General features: G+C 29.9%; 5 protein-coding genes and 1 long non-coding RNA gene across 10 annotated transcripts in view; 2 read left to right on the plus strand and 4 right to left on the minus strand.

Annotated features, from left to right (window-relative positions):
* Window positions 1-673: 673 nt before the first annotated feature.
* On the minus strand, window positions 674-2195 carry LOC130445552 (syntenin-1-like). Of its 2 annotated transcripts, XM_056781252.1 has the most exons (5): window positions 2058-2195; window positions 1657-1963; window positions 1316-1588; window positions 936-1258; window positions 674-847 (listed from the first exon to the last, which is right to left on the minus strand). In XM_056781252.1, exons 2-5 carry the CDS (start codon window positions 1951-1953, stop codon window positions 793-795), a joined length of 948 nt encoding a protein of 315 aa, XP_056637230.1. In that variant the 5' UTR covers window positions 1954-1963; window positions 2058-2195; the 3' UTR covers window positions 674-792. The 2 variants fall into 2 exon arrangements, with proteins under 2 accessions (XP_056637230.1, XP_056637229.1); XM_056781251.1 differs by having other exon boundaries at window positions 1657-2124.
* A 180-nt stretch (window positions 2196-2375) lies between these two features.
* On the plus strand, window positions 2376-3927 carry LOC130445554 (mediator of RNA polymerase II transcription subunit 19). Its single transcript, XM_056781254.1, has 3 exons — window positions 2376-2849; window positions 2905-3161; window positions 3524-3927. The coding sequence occupies exons 1-3, from the start codon at window positions 2669-2671 to the stop codon at window positions 3788-3790; spliced, it is 705 nt and encodes a 234-aa protein (XP_056637232.1). The 5' UTR covers window positions 2376-2668; the 3' UTR covers window positions 3791-3927.
* Window positions 3928-7621: 3694 nt separating this feature from the next.
* Window positions 7622-10937, minus strand: LOC130445547 (UDP-glycosyltransferase UGT5-like). Of its 3 annotated transcripts, none has more exons than XM_056781245.1 (5): window positions 10802-10937; window positions 9435-9668; window positions 8398-9198; window positions 7962-8181; window positions 7622-7906 (listed from the first exon to the last, which is right to left on the minus strand). In XM_056781245.1, exons 2-5 carry the CDS (start codon window positions 9664-9666, stop codon window positions 7636-7638), a joined length of 1524 nt encoding a protein of 507 aa, XP_056637223.1. In that variant the 5' UTR covers window positions 9667-9668; window positions 10802-10937; the 3' UTR covers window positions 7622-7635. The 3 variants fall into 3 exon arrangements, with proteins under 3 accessions (XP_056637223.1, XP_056637221.1, XP_056637222.1); XM_056781243.1 differs by lacking the exon at window positions 10802-10937 and adding an exon at window positions 10378-10606; XM_056781244.1 differs by lacking the exon at window positions 10802-10937 and adding an exon at window positions 10275-10356.
* A 942-nt stretch (window positions 10938-11879) lies between these two features.
* Window positions 11880-14738, minus strand: LOC130445546 (UDP-glycosyltransferase UGT5-like). Of its 2 annotated transcripts, XM_056781242.1 has the most exons (6): window positions 14673-14737; window positions 14419-14607; window positions 13871-14127; window positions 13026-13820; window positions 12635-12854; window positions 11880-12167 (listed from the first exon to the last, which is right to left on the minus strand). In XM_056781242.1, exons 3-6 carry the CDS (start codon window positions 14112-14114, stop codon window positions 11891-11893), a joined length of 1536 nt encoding a protein of 511 aa, XP_056637220.1. In that variant the 5' UTR covers window positions 14115-14127; window positions 14419-14607; window positions 14673-14737; the 3' UTR covers window positions 11880-11890. The 2 variants fall into 2 exon arrangements, with proteins under 2 accessions (XP_056637220.1, XP_056637219.1); XM_056781241.1 differs by having other exon boundaries at window positions 14419-14738.
* LOC130445558 (uncharacterized) lies at window positions 12225-15498 on the plus strand. The gene is made up of 2 exons (XR_008910064.1): window positions 12225-12643; window positions 14575-15498. It is a non-coding gene; the product is annotated as an uncharacterized LOC130445558 (long non-coding RNA).
* A 937-nt stretch (window positions 15499-16435) lies between these two features.
* LOC130445539 (activating signal cointegrator 1 complex subunit 3-like) overlaps window positions 16436-18142 on the minus strand; it is a 39272-nt gene continuing 37565 nt past the window's right edge. Inside the window, exon 25 of the mRNA XM_056781223.1 lies at window positions 16436-16649. Coding sequence (XP_056637201.1) covers window positions 16558-16649 — 92 coding nt within the window. The 3' untranslated portion in view covers window positions 16436-16557. The remainder of the gene's footprint in view (window positions 16650-18142) is intronic.

The following is an 18142-nucleotide window of genomic DNA, read 5'->3' on the forward strand; positions in this document are numbered from 1 at the left end:
TCATATATATATATATATATATATATATATATATATATATATATATATATACGGTGCAATAAAAGTGGAAAAAAATTTATAATATAAACAATAAACTATGATTTTTATTTATATTTGTGTTTAATAATGCAGCATACTTTATGGCACGAATAAATGATAAATAAAACATGTATATAATCGGTAAATATAAAAAAGGAGGGAAATACTAGTGAAAAGATTTTTTTTGAGGTTTTTGTATATCAAAATCGTACTTATATTCATTCAAATTGTTCCTAACCTCGAAATTTAGCATTTTAATAATAAAAAATTGAGTAAATATTGATTTTATGCTACAAGAATAAAAGAATAACTTTTTTTCCAATTATTATCCATATATTGCTGCCAATAATAATCTCGGTCAATATAATTATTAAATAAGCTGCTTCCCATAACAAAAAAAAACGATATTTTGATGGTTTTTTTTTATAATTTGATATTTGATACACGTTAAAGTATATTTTCTGCGATTACTACAACTTACTTTTCTGTTAACCCTCGTATTATCAAAAACGATAAAAATTCAAAATAATTACGAGACGTGATCAAATATTATTGATTAGGAACAATTTTAATGTAAATACTTTTCATATAACCCTCGTATAATAAAAAACAATCAGATAAAATAAAAGTGGAGTATATATATATATATATATATATATATATATATATAGGGTGGTTATAAAAATATATCTACTAACATAAAACATTGAAGATACAAATATATTCTAATTGTCGATTACCAAGGGGATTTAATTAAACTGATGGTATAGAATGATCCATGATATCTTTAATCAAGGATCCAGACATCCTGAAATAAAAAAAAATCAATTTCTAACGTATAAATCCGATAGTGATTACCTAGGGTGTCATATAAAAATTGTTTATTAAATACTTACGATTTTATCATGTGGTCATACAAGAAACACGGTATCACAGTTACGGTTACAACCGGTCCTGCTTTTTGAATAATATTAGCGATTTCTTTATCCTTCAATCCTACAACGTTCTGTCCGTCTATTTCCAATAGTTGATGGTCGATGAGAACGCCATTTCTGGCAGCAGATGAATCCTTAACGATCGTAGTGATTTTCCCATGCTTAAATTGGAACCCTAAACATCCCACGCTGTCTTTGTGTAGAGTTAAGGTCCTTTCAAATGGTCTATCTCTCACAGTAACTTTGATCCCGTTTACAGGACTATTTTTAAACAACGAATGAACCTATAAATTAATTTTTCGTTATTTTAAATAGTTAATTTGTTATTGTAGACGATTTACTTTATCCATTGAATATCCTGCTACGTTTTCGTCGTTTATTTGTAAAATTTGATCGCCGAATCTGAGTCCTGCTAGCGCCGCTGGGGATTTATCCACGACGATGCTGACGAATATACCTTTGTTTATGGCTTTAACGCGTACACCAACTTTCCCGTCTTTATCTTTACAAAGTATTAGTTGGCGAACGCCGTGGGTTATTTGTGCCCTTTTAAGCCCTACGGATTGTCCCGAAATCGGAGCTATCAAACCGGTTGACGTTGTTTGAGGAACGTTCTAAACGAACAAAAACGATTTATACATTAACCAAACCTAAATTGAATGTACTAATTGAAATAACATACCTGTTGTTGTAATGCAACTTGTGTATATTCAGGCATATTCTCCGCAATAACCGCTTCGCTTAATTCCAGCCCCATGTATTCTCCTAAATGCGGATATAACTGCTGCCCAGATGAATCGGGAGCGGCAATAGCGGGAATAGGCATTGAATTAAAATTAGGGTAGTTATACGGTGGTGGAGCACTAGCTGGTGCAGCCGCGATATTTCTTTGGATTTGATTGTATTGGGCATTGGCCATTTGATCAACTTTCATATCTTCCAAACTCGGATACAGCGACATATTTTTTATAAATTGCATTAATTAACAACTGAAAATAGATAACTAACCTGATTCTATTTTTTAAGTGCGTAAAAACTAAATGAAATATCAATTGACAAAAGGACTGATAAAGAATGACTCACTCGATAATAATTAGTTGTAAAAAACTCGCGCGATAAAGATTTTAGTTGTTATTCTACAACTGTCACTTATCTGTCAAACGTATAAATATTTATACATACATACAATTTCCGTTTCCGATAAATTAAACAAAAGGTAAATATTTTTGTGCTTTTAATGAAATAGAAATTATTATTAACTATTAATTTCAATATTATTTTATTATAAACAAGTACAAAAATTAACTTTCATACAAATTTTTTTACGTTGGTGATACTGTTATTATGTTCATTTCAATCCATCAAAAAACCTTCCTTGATATGGTGGCGATGCTGCGCAATAGAGATTACGTGTTCCAACCGGGCAGTTATCGTTATACTATTTTGTGTTCTAATCCTTCGTGAATCGTTTCTAGGATCGTTTTTTCGATACTTTGTTGATAGCACGTACTGTTATTAGAACCGTGCATAGCTGGAAGTTGCGCAAAACATATCATTTAAACGCTTCAAAGAACGGTCTGGATTAATAGGTTGGAACAAATCTATCAACTGTCAACGTCATGTGTCAGTACTCATTGTCATTTATGGCTTCCAATTTTTCTATGCCATTTTTTAATAATACTATGAAGTAAAAGATGATGGGAGATCAGTTTCGAAAAGTTGAACAATATTCTCCAAAATCATCTCCGAGGGGGGCACGGTCCCCCGTTGTATCACGACAAGATTCTTCAGGAACATTAAAAACAACAATTTTGCTAGGAAAGAATCCCTCCATAGTCCCTAGCGGACCTTTTTATTTAATGAAAGAACCACCTCGTAAGTACATTATATTTATTTATATATTAATTATTATAGGTGTCGTTCCTTATAGCGGAATCAGAATTAACTGGGGCTACAAATTTAATGACCTATTATGGTCTAGAACATTCCTATAGCAAATTTAGTGGTAAAAAGTTGAAGGAACAGTTATCGTCGTTTCTACCAACTTTACCTGGTGTTATAGATTCTCCAGGTCAACAGGACAATAGTTCTTTAAGATCTGTTATTGAAAAACCTCCTGTTGTGGGGAAAGAACTTTTACCTTTATCCAATATTCAATTAGATGGTTTCCGACTTCATCCTGGTCCGGTAAGTAATTTTGCTTATGTTATACGGACTTTCAAATTTTAATTTTCTTTATTAGATTTTAATTTATTGATTGTTTCTATTACGAAAAATTTTTACATGAAACTTTAAAAAAAATAATAACAAATTTAGGTCATAATCGATAATTTTGATTCAAGTAACGTTTCTATGAGAATTAATAGTTGAAAGACTTATTTTTGTTCATTATAACATTAGTTTTTTCTTTGCTATTACTGATTTGCACAATTTCTGTGATTTTTTTTAAATAATTTGGTTTTTTTCTGATCCTGTGTCCATGTTGCAAGTTTTCTATTGTTTTGTCAATATAAAGTGGGTTAAAATTGACGTGGTAACGTTACTTTCAGTTACCTGAACAGTATCGTTACGCGAACGCGACCCCAATAAAGAAACACAAAAATAAACACAAAAAACACAAACACAAGGAAACTGGTTTGCCTAGTCAAGAGACGACTGTATCGGATACGAATAGCGAAACCCACGAAAAGAAGCATAAAAAGCAGAAGAGGCACGACGAAGAGAAGAGGAAGCGGAAAAAGGAGAAGAAGAGGAAAAAACAGAAGCACAGCCCCGAACATAGCACGGGATTAACGCCCAATCAACACTCTATTTAATTGGGGAGAGTTGAATTGGAAACGGTACGGTTTTCGTATCGAAAGGATTATTTTAATTTATGAAATATAAGTTTTAAGATATATTTATATGGTTTAATTAATTCTTTAAAATATATCAATTGTTATTTTTTATTAAATGATTGTTTTGTTTTTTACTTATTTCCAATGCCGGATTTACCCCCTTTTGCCGGATTTTTTTTGGAATCCACCCCATTTTTACCAACATTTGTCACAAAAATAACGTTTTTTATCCAAACAACTTAATTTTAACAATAAAAACCCAAAATTTGACGTTTTTTCTATCTTGAACAAATAATTTGACCTAATAGTTATATTGAAACGGCTCATAACAATGGAAACCCAAAATTCGTCCCAAAACTGACGTATTCTATTGAAAAAACCTAATTTTAACCAAAGAAACCCAAAATTGGTCCCAAAACTGACGTATTCTATTGAAAAAAACCAAAATTCGTCCCAAAACTGACGTATTCTATTGAAAAAACCTAATTTTAACCAAAGAAACCCAAAATTGGTCCCAAAACTGACGTATTCTATTGAAAAAACCTAATTTTAACCAAAGAAACCCAAAATTGGTCCCAAAACTGACGTATTCTATTGAAAAAACCTAATTTTAACCAAAGAAACCCAAAATTGGTCCCAAAACTGACGTATTCTATTGAAAAAACCTAATTTTAACAAAAGAAACCCAAAATTGGTCCCAAAACTGACGTATTCTATTGAAAAAACCTAATTTTAACCAAAGAAACCCAAAATTGGTCCCAAAACTGACGTATTCTATTGAAAAAACCTAATTTTAACAAAAGAAACCCAAAATTGGTCCCAAAACTGACGTATTCTATTGAAAAAACCTAATTTTAACCAAAGAAACCCAAAATTGGTCCCAAAACTGACGTATTCTATTGAAAAAACCTAATTTTAACAAAAGAAACCCAAAATTGGTCCCAAAACTGACGTATTCTATTGAAAAAACCTAATTTTAACAAAAGAAACCCAAAATTGGTCCCAAAACTGACGTATTCTATTGAAAAAAACCTAATTTTAACCAAAGAAACCCAAAATTGGTCCCAAAACTGACGTATTCTATTGAAAAAAACCAAAATTCGTCCCAAAACTGACGTATTCTATTGAAAAAACCTAATTTTAACCAAAGAAACCCAAAATTGGTCCCAAAACTGACGTATTCTATTGAAAAAACCTAATTTTAACCAAAGAAACCCAAAATTGGTCCCAAAACTGACGTATTCTATTGAAAAAACCTAATTTTAACCAAAGAAACCCAAAATTGGTCCCAAAACTGACGTATTCTATTGAAAAAACCTAATTTTAACAAAAGAAACCCAAAATTGGTCCCAAAACTGACGTATTCTATTGAAAAAACCTAATTTTAACCAAAGAAACCCAAAATTGGTCCCAAAACTGACGTATTCTATTGAAAAAACCTAATTTTAACAAAAGAAACCCAAAATTGGTCCCAAAACTGACGTATTCTATTGAAAAAACCTAATTTTAACAAAAGAAACCCAAAATTGGTCCCAAAACTGACGTATTCTATTGAAAAAACCTAATTTTAACAAAAGAAACCCAAAATTGGTCCCAAAACTGACGTATTCTATTGAAAAAACCTAATTTTAACCAAAGAAACCCAAAATTGGTCCCAAAACTGACGTATTCTATTGAAAAAACCTAATTTTAACAAAAGAAACCCAAAATTGGTCCCAAAACTGACGTATTCTATTGAAAAAACCTAATTTTAACAAAAGAAACCCAAAATTGGTCCCAAAACTGACGTATTCTATTGAAAAAAACCTAATTTTAACCAAAGAAACCCAAAATTGGTTCCAAAACTGACGTATTCTATTGAAAAAACCTAATTTTAACAAAAGAAACCCAAAATTGGTCCCAAAACTGACGTATTCTATTGAAAAAAACCTAATTTTAACAAAAGAAACCCAAAATTGGTCCCAAAACTGACGTATTCTATTGAAAAAACCTAATTTTAACAAAAGAAACCCAAAATTGGTCCCAAAACTGACGTATTCTATTGAAAAAACCTAATTTTAACCAAAGAAACCCAAAATTTCTCCCGAAACTGACGTATTCTATCGAAAAAACCTAATTTTAACCAAAGAAACCCAAAATTGGTCCCAAAACTGACGTATTCCATCGAAAAAACCTAATTTTAACCAAAGAAACCCAAAATTGGTCCCAAAACTGACGTATTCTATCGAAAAAACCTAATTTTAACCAAAGAAACCCAAAATTGGTCCCAAAACTGACGTATTCCATCGAAAAAACCTAATTTTAACCAAAGAAACCCAAAATTGCTCCCAAAACTGACGTATTCCATCGAAAAAAACCTAATTTTAACCAAAGAAACCCAAAATTGGTCCCAAAACTGACATATTCTATCGAAAAAACCTAATTTTAACCAAAGAAACCCAAAATTGCTCCCAAAACTGACGTATTCCATCGAAAAAACCTAATTTTAACCAAAGAAACCCAAAATTGCTCCCAAAACTGACGTATTCCATCGAAAAAACCTAATTTTAACCAAAGAAACCCAAAATTGGTCCCAAAACTGACATATTCTATCGAAAAAACCTAATTTTAACCAAAGAAACCCAAAATTTGTCCCGAAACTGACGTATTCTATCGAAAAAACCTAATTTTAACCAAAGAAACCCAAAATTTGTCCCGAAACTGACGTATTCTATCGAAAAAACCTAATTTTAACCAAAGAAACCCAAAATTGGTCCCAAAACTGACATATTCTATCGAAAAAACCTAATTTTAACCAAAGAAACCCAAAATTTGTCCCGAAACTGACGTATTCTATCGAAAAAACCTAATTTTAACCAAAGAAACCCAAAATTTGTCCCGAAACTGACGTATTCTATCGAAAAAACCTAATTTTAACCAAAGAAACCCAAAATTTGTCCCGAAACTGACGTATTCTATCGAAAAAACCTAATTTTAACCAAAGAAACCCAAAATTTGTCCCGAAACTGACGTATTCTATCGAAAAAACCTAATTTTAACCAAAGAAACCCAAAATTTGTCCCGAAACTGACGTATTCTATCGAAAAAACCTAATTTTAACCAAAGAAACCCAAAATTTGTCCCGAAACTGACGTATTCTATCGAAAAAACCTAATTTTAACCAAAGAAACCCAAAATTGGTCCCAAAACTGACATATTCTATCGAAAAAACCTAATTTTAACCAAAGAAACCCAAAATTTGTCCCGAAACTGACGTATTCTATCGAAAAAACCTAATTTTAACCAAAGAAACCCAAAATTTGTCCCGAAACTGACGTATTCTATCGAAAAAACCTAATTTTAACCAAAGAAACCCAAAATTTGTCCCGAAACTGACGTATTCTATCGAAAAAACCTAATTTTAACCAAAGAAACCCAAAATTGGTCCCAAAACTGACATATTCTATCGAAAAAACCTAATTTTAACCAAAGAAACCCAAAATTGGTCCCAAAACTGACATATTCTATCGAAAAAACCTAATTTTAACCAAAGAAACCCAAAATTTGTCCCGAAACTGACGTATTCTATCGAAAAAACCTAATTTTAACCAAAGAAACCCAAAATTTGTCCCGAAACTGACGTATTCTATCGAAAAAACCTAATTTTAACCAAAGAAACCCAAAATTTGTCCCGAAACTGACGTATTCTATCGAAAAAACCTAATTTTAACAAAAGAAACCCAAAATTGGTCCCAAAACTGACGTATTCTATCGAAAAAACCTAATTTTAACAAAAGAAACCCAAAATTCGGTCCAAATAAAACAACTAAATTTCAATATTTTTCTCATTCTTTTTTTATTTTATTTACACGAAACAAAAAAAATTTCTTACACGTAATAAATACAAATAAAAATACAGTAATTACAACGAAAATAACGAACGCTACAACGTCCAACAGAAGATACTGTATCAACGTTAGATCCATAGCAGCCACTCTCAAATGGGGCGCCCCCTTGTGTCTAATTACATATTCCGTCCAATAAATTGCCAAATCCATCGGTTTCACTGGACGGTCTCGCGAAATAACCGACTTTGCTTTTGCGTTCTCACGGTATCTAAACAAAAATTTCCGATTACGAACCTCATTATCGTAATTATTCAAAACATTACCTTCGATTCGTTATTAATTCGTCGATAGTCGCGGTTAGACGTTCTTCGCTAATTTCTAAAAACGGAATGATCAAACCGTAACCGGCCGTTTCGGCTTTGGCTGCGTTTGTCTTTTGGTCGGCGAAAACCGGTAAAGCCAGCACTGGAACACCATATTGTATCGTTTCCAAAGTGCTCAACAATCCTCCGTGAGTGATAAACAATATCGTATTCGGATGCGCTGAATAACAAAACAAACGTCAACAACGATATTTTTTCTCATTTCCGACAACTCTCCATGTCAACTGTCAACTCCATTAAACCGATTCGATTGATATAATCGATTAATTCACTCTACATCTGTCAATATAAAGCGGAGTTGCCGTTGTTAATAAAATAAATTCGAAAATACTATTTTATTGCAACATAAAAAGAAAAAAAAAATCATCGAACTTACCTAAAATATCGGATTGCGGAAACCATTTACCAACTTTAAAATTCGACGGTACATCTTCCAGAACGTCGTTATGTTTAAACAGCACCATCTGTTTAAGTTTTCCCAAAGCTTGTAAAATATCCTTTTCCGTTTGTTTGTTTATTAGTGTCATATTGAGGTTAGAACCCATACTAAAATAAACAACGCCCTCTGCAGCTGCATCCATAAACTCCTTCAGATCTCCAGGTAGTTCCTTCGGAGGTTTTATGTGAAATCCCCCGACGTTTATCATGTTGGGTACCAGGGGAACGGGCTGGTTGTAACTTTCGTGAGCCGGTAAAAATACCAACGAAACGTTTTTCAAAATGTCGTCGCGGTTAGTACAGTGCGGGAAATATTGACGCATCAAACGTTTTTGACCGGGAATAAAATCAATGTAATTATAAATGTAATTAACTAATATCAATCCGGTATTGATTAATCGTTCCCAGAAATTCATACGGCTGGAATACCCGACGAATATATCGGGAATATAAGACGGCGGGGACGGATTACCTACTAACGGATTTACCCAAAAATTCGCTTCGCTTATCGCGAGCGTTACGAGGGGAGCGTCGAAATGACATTGAAGGACGTTCAAAGCGTCCGTTCTGAAATTTTGTACGATTATCAAGTCGAATTTTTGATTGGAATCGTCGATGAAATTTTGAAAATTCCGATGGGCGAATACGTCCCTTACGATTTTTTCACCAATAGAATTCATCATATTTATAAATTTGTACGGAGATATTGTTTCCAAATCCCATAAACGCGCAGAATTTTCTAAAAACAAAACAAATAAACGCCATCGATAAAATTTAATGCTAATAACGACATCTGTTGATGAATAGAAAAACTTTTCGATACTCAATCGAACGCTTCTAAGATCGGATCGAAACAAACGTATAAAAGTTGGTACTTCATAAACGTCATACGTCACACAACTTATCGAGTGATGTCACAAGTAATATTTACAACGTTGTCGGATTTTTTTTTTTTTTGTTTATCTGGATACTCACTTTCTTTAGCTTCGAGTAAACCGGTTAGAACAATATCCGTGTAGTTTTGAAGCGGTTTTGGATCTCTGAAAGGACTTATCATCGTTATTTCGTGTCCAACTTCGACTAATCCCCTTCCTAACGTATTCGCAAGTATAAAATGGCTTCGTGCCGCCATTGGACAAACGATCAAAATCCGATACGCTTGCGCGACGGCCAACAATTTAAAACAAATAAAAAGTTTCCATAACATTGCTACGATAAAAACAAATTATTTTGATAAATTGCAACGTTACGTTAATGATTATTCGATTTTTGTAAAAGCATCTTCCGAAAAGAAGAAGATAATATAATCATTTTATTGTTAACCTAACATGTTTGTTTATTCAAAAAAAAAGAAGATAATATAATCAGTCGATTGTTCGTAATTCAAAACTGGTATGTTTTTGATAAATAAACGCTTAATATTTAAATCAACAGTAAACATCAAACATAATTATCAATATAAGAATGATTAGAAGACAATAAATAATACCGAATAACAAAAAACAAACAGATAAAGATTTAAATAATATCAATAGTATTAAAATTTAACTCGGTAGTTGTCATTATTGACATTTGACATTTGATATAATGAATGAACTAAATCCCCAAAGAAATCGATTCATACGAAATTAAGTATGGATCGAGTGTATTAAAATTAATAAAAAAACGATTAGTTTTTTATTCCCTCTTGTATAATAATCACTAAATGGAGAACTTGTGTATTGACATTGAAAGAAATGGATTGACCTTGAAACAGCTGTCAGACATCAATGCACTATAATATTTTTAATATAGAATAAAGTCATTGAACTTAACTTATAATCGTCGAATCCTTTTTTCGGAATTGAAATATCGACGTACGGTTAATTAAATGTGAAAGTTGTTAACGTCTACCTCAAAATAAAATAATCATACTCACTGTAAAAATAAGTAAATAAACTGAAACCAAATCGCTAATATCGTACAAATAAACAAATTTCGTCGACACTGAAACGAGATTGTCGAAGATGTATATTAAACACTTGGAATTTACGATGGAAATAAATATTCTGAACAATAAGTAATTGAGTGTATTAAAATTAATAAAAAAACGATTAGTTTTTTATTCCCTCTTGTATAATAATCACTAAATGGAGAACTTGTGTATTGACATTGAAAGAAATAGATTGACCTTGAAACAGCTGTCAGACATCAATGCACTATAATATTTTTAATACAGAATAAAGTCATTGAACTTAACTTATAATCGTCGAATCCTTTTTTCGGAATTGAAATATCGACGTACGGTTAATTAAATGTGAAAGTTGTTAACGTCTACCTCAAAATAAAATAATCATACTCACTGTAAAAATAAGTAAATAAACTGAAACCAAATCGCTAATATCGTACAAATAAACAAATTTCGTCGACACTGAAACGAGATTGTCGAAGAATTTACGATGGAAATAAATATTCTGATATACGAACAATAAGTAAAAACCAAGTTAAACGGAATCATACAGGTATATACGATGGTAGGTCGATATGTTTCAGAAATTTATCGTGAAAAAAAAAATTAAATCACTTTGAAACGTTTTTATTTTTTCAATTGTATTTACGAGGTGTCAAAACTTATTTATTTTGATTACGTTTACCTTATAAAACTTTTTTTATATTCGAATTCTCGGGGGAATTGAAAATCTGTAACTTTTACGAGGGTTGCTACATAAGTTATGTTATATACGTCAAATCTGACATTGAAATATGACAGTTTTAATAGTGAACGTACTCAGAGCGCGTTGAGTGTTATTTGAAATACTCAAAACATTAATTTTGGCATTAGTTTTGTTTCTTTTTCCTTCTGGGTCTCTCAAGACGAACCAAATTTCATTAAAGCAACGTAGAACAGTCAATGGTACACCAGTACACAATTTATGAAACATTCGGTATAAAAATGTTTCCAAATTCTCGGTTTATAAATGAAAATTTGTCACCTCGGTATATTTATTTGCGTTGTAGAATTCCGAGAATAATAATTTGTTGATAAAAGTTTATATGATACATCGTATTTTCCATAAAATGAATTAATAACACGATATTAAAGTCCAATTATATTTCACCACAATTATTTTATTCTTAATAACACGTATTTACCAAACCGCCATATTGTAAGTTATTTTTACATTGTCGTGAATGTTTTCTGCTGTAAATAGTCATATATACGTATAATACGCTATCTTTCGGGAAAATTGTATACTTATCCGATTAAATCTTAACATTTCGGCACTGACATCAACATTAAATTAAAAAAAATTCACCAAATACGTCGTCCATTATAATTAGATGTATAAATAGTGTATGGACTCCTATACCAACAATAATTCAACACTAGACGGCACCAGCTGCGATAAAGATGATGGAAAATAATAACATAAATTCCAATCTGTTTTCTATCAATTTATTTTAATCTTTTCTTTTTTTAAAAACATTTTCAATACAAATTTTATTGATACAATAATAACTACGCAAATACCAATTATAATTACAGCTGTTAAAGCTATGACATCTAGTAAAAAGTATTGGTACCATTCGAGATCTAATGCAGCTACCTTTAAATGTGACGTATCTTTATATTTAGCCACAAATTCGGTCCAGTAAATAGCCACGTCTAACGGTTTCATCGGTCTGTCATGGAATAACTTTGATCGTTTTTTCATATTTTCTCGATATCTAAAAATAAGTGCGATATTATATGAATCAAATAGAAATATCTTAAACGTAGGCAACACATTATACAATTCATGCTATTGTTGCGTGGAAACAACTGTCAACTTAATGATGATTTATGTAACAAAAGATTTAAAAATTAGTGAAAAAGAAGATTATCTCTGTCACGAACAAAATTTTAAATATATTTTCTTGATATTTTTTTTACATTGTAGTAAAATAGAAATATCAAAGTTCCTGATTGTGAACAATCACATTATTCATTTTAGATAATAGTCGCGTTCCGTTGATACAAATGTTATGTTCATTATTATCGTTAATGAAAGATGTTGAGGTGAAGGCCAAAAACTGAACGAAAAAGAAGAATATAAATTTTTACGAAGTTTAGTTACGTGTTTTATTATTATTGAAATGTTAATTTTCGTATTTAAATTAGGAAATTTAATCGATTAATGATTCATATTACTCACTTTGGCACAGTAAGTATCCTATTTATGCTTTCTGATAAATTATCTTCATTTAAATCATGGAATAAAACACTCAATCCAAATTCGTATTGTTCTAAAGTGGCACCATTCATTTTTTGATCCGCAAAAACGGGTAACGCTAATACTGGAACACCGTTATATACCGCCTCCATAATACTTAATAATCCCCCGTGGGAAATGAATAATTTTACTTTGGGATGAGCTGGAATAATCATATTTTATAAACCCATACTAAATATATGGAGTTTTTATTATGAAAATTTTGTAACAGTTGATGTTTAGAACAATATCAATGTTACGAGGGTACTTTGAAATTTATTTGGTATTTAATTAATAAAATGAATGAATGAGATGTTTTTATTTAAATACTAACCTAAAACATCTTGTTGAGGAAACCATTTTTTTGCTATAATATTACTTAAATGAAGATCCTCGTCGCAAGTTAATAAGATTATTTCTTTTCGTTTTTTGAATGAATTAATTATGGATTTTTTGATGTGATTATCGAGTTGTGAAAATAATAAATTAGATCCTAAACTGAAGTATATAACTCCTTCAGTTGCACCATCTAGATACTCTTGAAGGTCATTTGGTAATTTATTAGAAGGTTTGATATGAAGACCACCGACTGGTATCATATTTGGTACCAACGGTACCGGATAATTAACGCTTTCGTGATAATTAACTAAAGTAAGAGAACTTTTGTAATATAAATCATCGGTGTAACATTGCGGGAAATGCTTTTTCACGCACTGCAATTGTTTCGGAAGGAAAACATAATCCCTGTTAAAAAATCGGAATAAGGTATACCAAGTGTTCAAAGTTCGTTGCCAGAAAGTCATTTTAGTGGAAAAAGGTTGAAAAAAATCGGGTATATAAGATAAAGGCGTGGGGTTTCCGTTTTGGGAATTGGTCCAAAAATTCGGACCCAACGTACTAAATAATATAAGAGGAGCGTTAAAATGACAAGATAATACTTTGAACGCGTCGTTTAGAAATAATTCTAAAATGATCACGTCGAATTTTTCATCGGGGGACCGGAGGAATTTCCGAAAATTCGGATGATTTAAAGTGAAATTAACAATAGCGGTGCCCGGATTCAATACTATGCTGTCCTGCATAAAAGGATTCATTCTTCCGATTTCGACCCACGTAGGAACTTTTAGATCTGGAAATAAAACGAACAGTTTCGACGTTTTCTGTATAACATCTACTTACCCATCATCATATCTGCGATTCCTGTCAAAACGACGCTCTTATAAGTCCCGTTTTTTGATTTGTAGTTTTGTTCATAAGGACTTATCATTGTTATATCATGTCCCGCATCTACTAATCCTTTTGCCAATGCGTTTCCAAGAAAAAAGTGACTCGGGATCGGAGCGGGGAAAACGAATAAAATTTTATAACTTTCAACATCACATACAGTCTTTAGTAAAATAAATATCCAGATAATTACTTTCATGTTTACGATGATACTAAAATATACGTTTCGTAAAACTAGTGAGACTGCTAATACTCGAAATCGAAATACAATTAACACTTTTGAATGTTTGGAAACGATTTTATTACACTTTAGACTTGGAATAGTGAATACAGGGGGCTAAAAATACAGTTGAAATGAAGAAGCTGTTGCATCGATAAGCGTTTGAATGAATTTTGCCATAATTGTTGGTTTTTACTAAATTTTTCGCTTCCATAAGTAAAATTAAAACTATTCTCACAAAATTTAACAACAATTAAATTAAATATGACTAATGTTTACTAACCTTCTTTATGAACTTTTTTTATGTAAATCGGTTTCAATATAAAACAATAAAACTTCGATTTATTATGTGAGTCTTTTTAATTAGTTGTACTATGGTCGTGATATACTTCCAAGGTTTATTTATACAATTTTTTTCTTTAATTTTAACATTTTTTAGACTTAGAACTCGTTTGGATAACAGAGACGGCTCCTGATGTAAAAATTAAATCCGGACGATGATTTTTGGTAATCGAATTTATTAAAATTAACACTCACCAAAGCCGATTATACGTAAAAATGCTGTCACTAACAATAACTGAATATTTATAGTTAGAATAATGTCAACGGGCAAATTTTCCAACTAAATCTTTATTATATGTGATTAACCATATAATTATCATTAATAGGTATAACGAAATGTTTGTTATTATTTGTTTACGAAAACGTTTTTAATACCTAAACACTAAACACAATCAATTTACTTTTATTAATATACATTTACATAATTACCAAGTCACGCGATATCTACATATTGTAAATCTCAATTTAGTGATGTCTGAAATCCTATCAAGTGACCTTAAGATATGGAAATTTTTACTGATCAACATTTCAAGGTTAAGTTTCGATCGAAAAATCCGATTTCCTCACTTTAATTCAATGATATTCCATTCTATAGGAACACTATCTGCGTACACCTCGTATATATGTGTTTAGCGAAATTAATCCCCACCAGAATCGAGTACGAGTCATAATAATAGAATGAAATGCAAATTTAAACGAAAATTAACCTCAAATTCCATGCAAATATTGAAAATAATTTTGTTTTTGTTATACTTTTTGATCACACCTCGTATACATGTGTCTAGCGAAATTAATCCCCACCAGAATCGAGTACGAGTCATAATCATCGAATTAAATGCAAATTTAAACGAAACACAACCTCAAATTCCATGCAAATATTGAAAATAATTTTGTTTTTGTTATACTTTTTGATCACACCTCGTAGATATAGTTTACAGCAAAATTATTCGCCGACGTAATCGAATAAAATGCAAATATACACGAAAATTATTATTAAATTTTATTCCAATTGAAAGATTTTGTTTTTTTTTATCGACTATACCTCGTAGACACGGAATGAAAAGTAAATTTATATGATAATGAAATTTGAAATAATTTTGTTTTATACTTTATCATAACACCTCGTAATTATAATCTCTCTAGCGGAATGAGTCATCAGGATGAAGGTGAGGTTTATTTTTATTATTGATAAATTATTTTTTACATTTATATCATAGTATAATAATCAAATTACTTCCGAATCGCGCGTTAAATTTCTAAAACTACACGAACTGCGTTTAGTTTGGTCAAAATTTCAATAATAAATTCACGGGAAACCACACCTGTATCGACGATATTAGGGTAATCAAATACTTCAAGGTTGTCACGACAATGTAAAGTTTTTATAACATCGATGAACAAATACTAGTTGTTTAAATAAACAAATATATATATATATATATACATTTAATAATTTATTAAAACTAAAGTTCTATACAGAATATGTTTGATTTCGAACTCATTCAGAAGGTGATTAACAACTGAATCGTTTTGATCCGTGAACACGGAACAGTAACTATTTCAGAATTGAACGACTCGCGAAAAACAATTTTGAAAGGCGTATCTATCTGAACTGATTCGGGATCAGACAAGCGAACAAAGCACATTAGTGGAAAAGTAAACGTTACCAAACAAGTTGGTATAAAGATTTGTATTGGTAATACTGGTTTGCACCATAATACTAAATACAGTACCATAAACAACGCTAAAAGTAATGTACGTTTATTTTGTGTTTTTTTTCAACATTTTTTGATGTTATTAAGAGTAAAAATGTGTATTTTTGGAAAATAAAAGTTTATTACTGCATGTGAACGTGTAATGTAATTTAAACGATTGAGAAAATATGCATAGTGAGGTAAGTAGGTAAATATTCGTATTTATGTTATGATAAACGATATAGTTTGGAACAGGGGATGATATTGAAGGGTTTTTAAATGATAAAAACTATATTGATTAAATATATATATTTATTTTGATGTATAAAGTAACTACAAAGAATAATAAATTATTTGAATAAAATCTCTTATAATTTATGATATCACTAATTGTTTTCAACTTTAACTTTGTAATTTATTATTTGATCCAAGCCGATGTAACAATCGCTCATTATCATCACCGAGTAGTTGTAAATTCCTAAAAGTGAGCAAAAAATCTGGTTTGTGAGTAAAAAAAACATATTTTCAAAATTAATTGTGAAACAAAATGTAAATTTAAGTTGAGAATCGACATATTTTGGAATTTTTGAGAAAATTACTGCGTGATTTTAATAATTTAATAGTATATTAATGATAAATAGTTAATTTTTAAAATGGAAATTGGTTAAATTCGAAAAATGTCTAAAATTAATGTTCTATTAATAATTTTCAAAATTAATTTAGAATTGTTACTTTATTTATAAAATTATTAATTAGTAAAAACGATTAAGTTTTGAAGGTTTGAAAAATTGTTTAACTATTTGAATATTTCAAGATTTAAATTGAGTTGATTGAAAAATAATGTTGAAATAATTTTTATCGATTAATCTCAAGGAATATTTTGAATAATTGTTTAAATCAAAATAATTCCAGAAAATAAACGAAAAATTTATGATATAAGCGATAAATTTGAAATAAAAATCGAAAAATTTGAGACAAAAATTTAGAAACTTCAAAATAATTATTAAAAGTCAAATTATTTAGAAAAAAATCGACAAATTCGACACAAACATGGCTAAATTTGAAAATAATGACTAAAATTAAACTTAATTAGGAAAAAATACAGAAATTTAAAATAAAATCGGAAAAATCGAGAACAAAAATTGATAAACTCTAAAATAATTATTGGAATTAAAATAATTTCGAAAAAATAAGTAAAATCCAGACAAAAGTTTAGAAATTCCATATTATTTAGAAAAATATTAATACACGAACTGCTAAATTTCAATATGTTCCTCAAAATTTGAATTAATCAGGAAAAATTCAAGAAAAAAAAATGATAAAATTCAAAATAATTATTGAAATACAAATAATTTCGAAAAAAATTGATCAATTGAAAACAAAAATCGATAAATCTCAAAATATTTATTAAAATTCAAATGAATTAGAAAAAAGTCAAAAAATTTAAGACAAAAATCAGTGGATTTGAAAAAAAAATCTATAAATTCCAAATAAAATCGATGTATTTCAAAATATTTATTAAAATTGGAATTAATCACCAAAAATTCAAGATAAAAACCGATAAATTTCAGAAAAAAATCGATAAATCTTAAAATAATTTTCAAAATTTAGATTATTTAATCCAAATTTGAAAAATTTAATATGAAAATCATTGAATTTGAAAAAAGGACATAAAATTCAAAATAATTAAAAAAATTTCGAAAAACTTAACAGAAAAATCGCAAAATTTCAGAATCGTTATCAAAATTTAGACCAAATTTGAAAAATTTAACATCGAATCACCGAATTTTAATAATTTTTTTTTCAAAATTACCTATTTTTCGAATTTTTCCTAATTAATTTTTATTTTTATAAATATTTCAAAATTTAACGATTTTTCTTTCAGGTTTATCCATTTTTGACTTATTTTTTTCAATTTTATTCTCAATAATTCAAGGCGCAAATCGTAAAATTTGAAAGAAAAATCGATGT

Source organism: Diorhabda sublineata, chromosome 6, assembly GCF_026230105.1.
Source record: "Diorhabda sublineata isolate icDioSubl1.1 chromosome 6, icDioSubl1.1, whole genome shotgun sequence".
NCBI lineage: Eukaryota > Metazoa > Arthropoda > Insecta > Coleoptera > Chrysomelidae > Diorhabda > Diorhabda sublineata.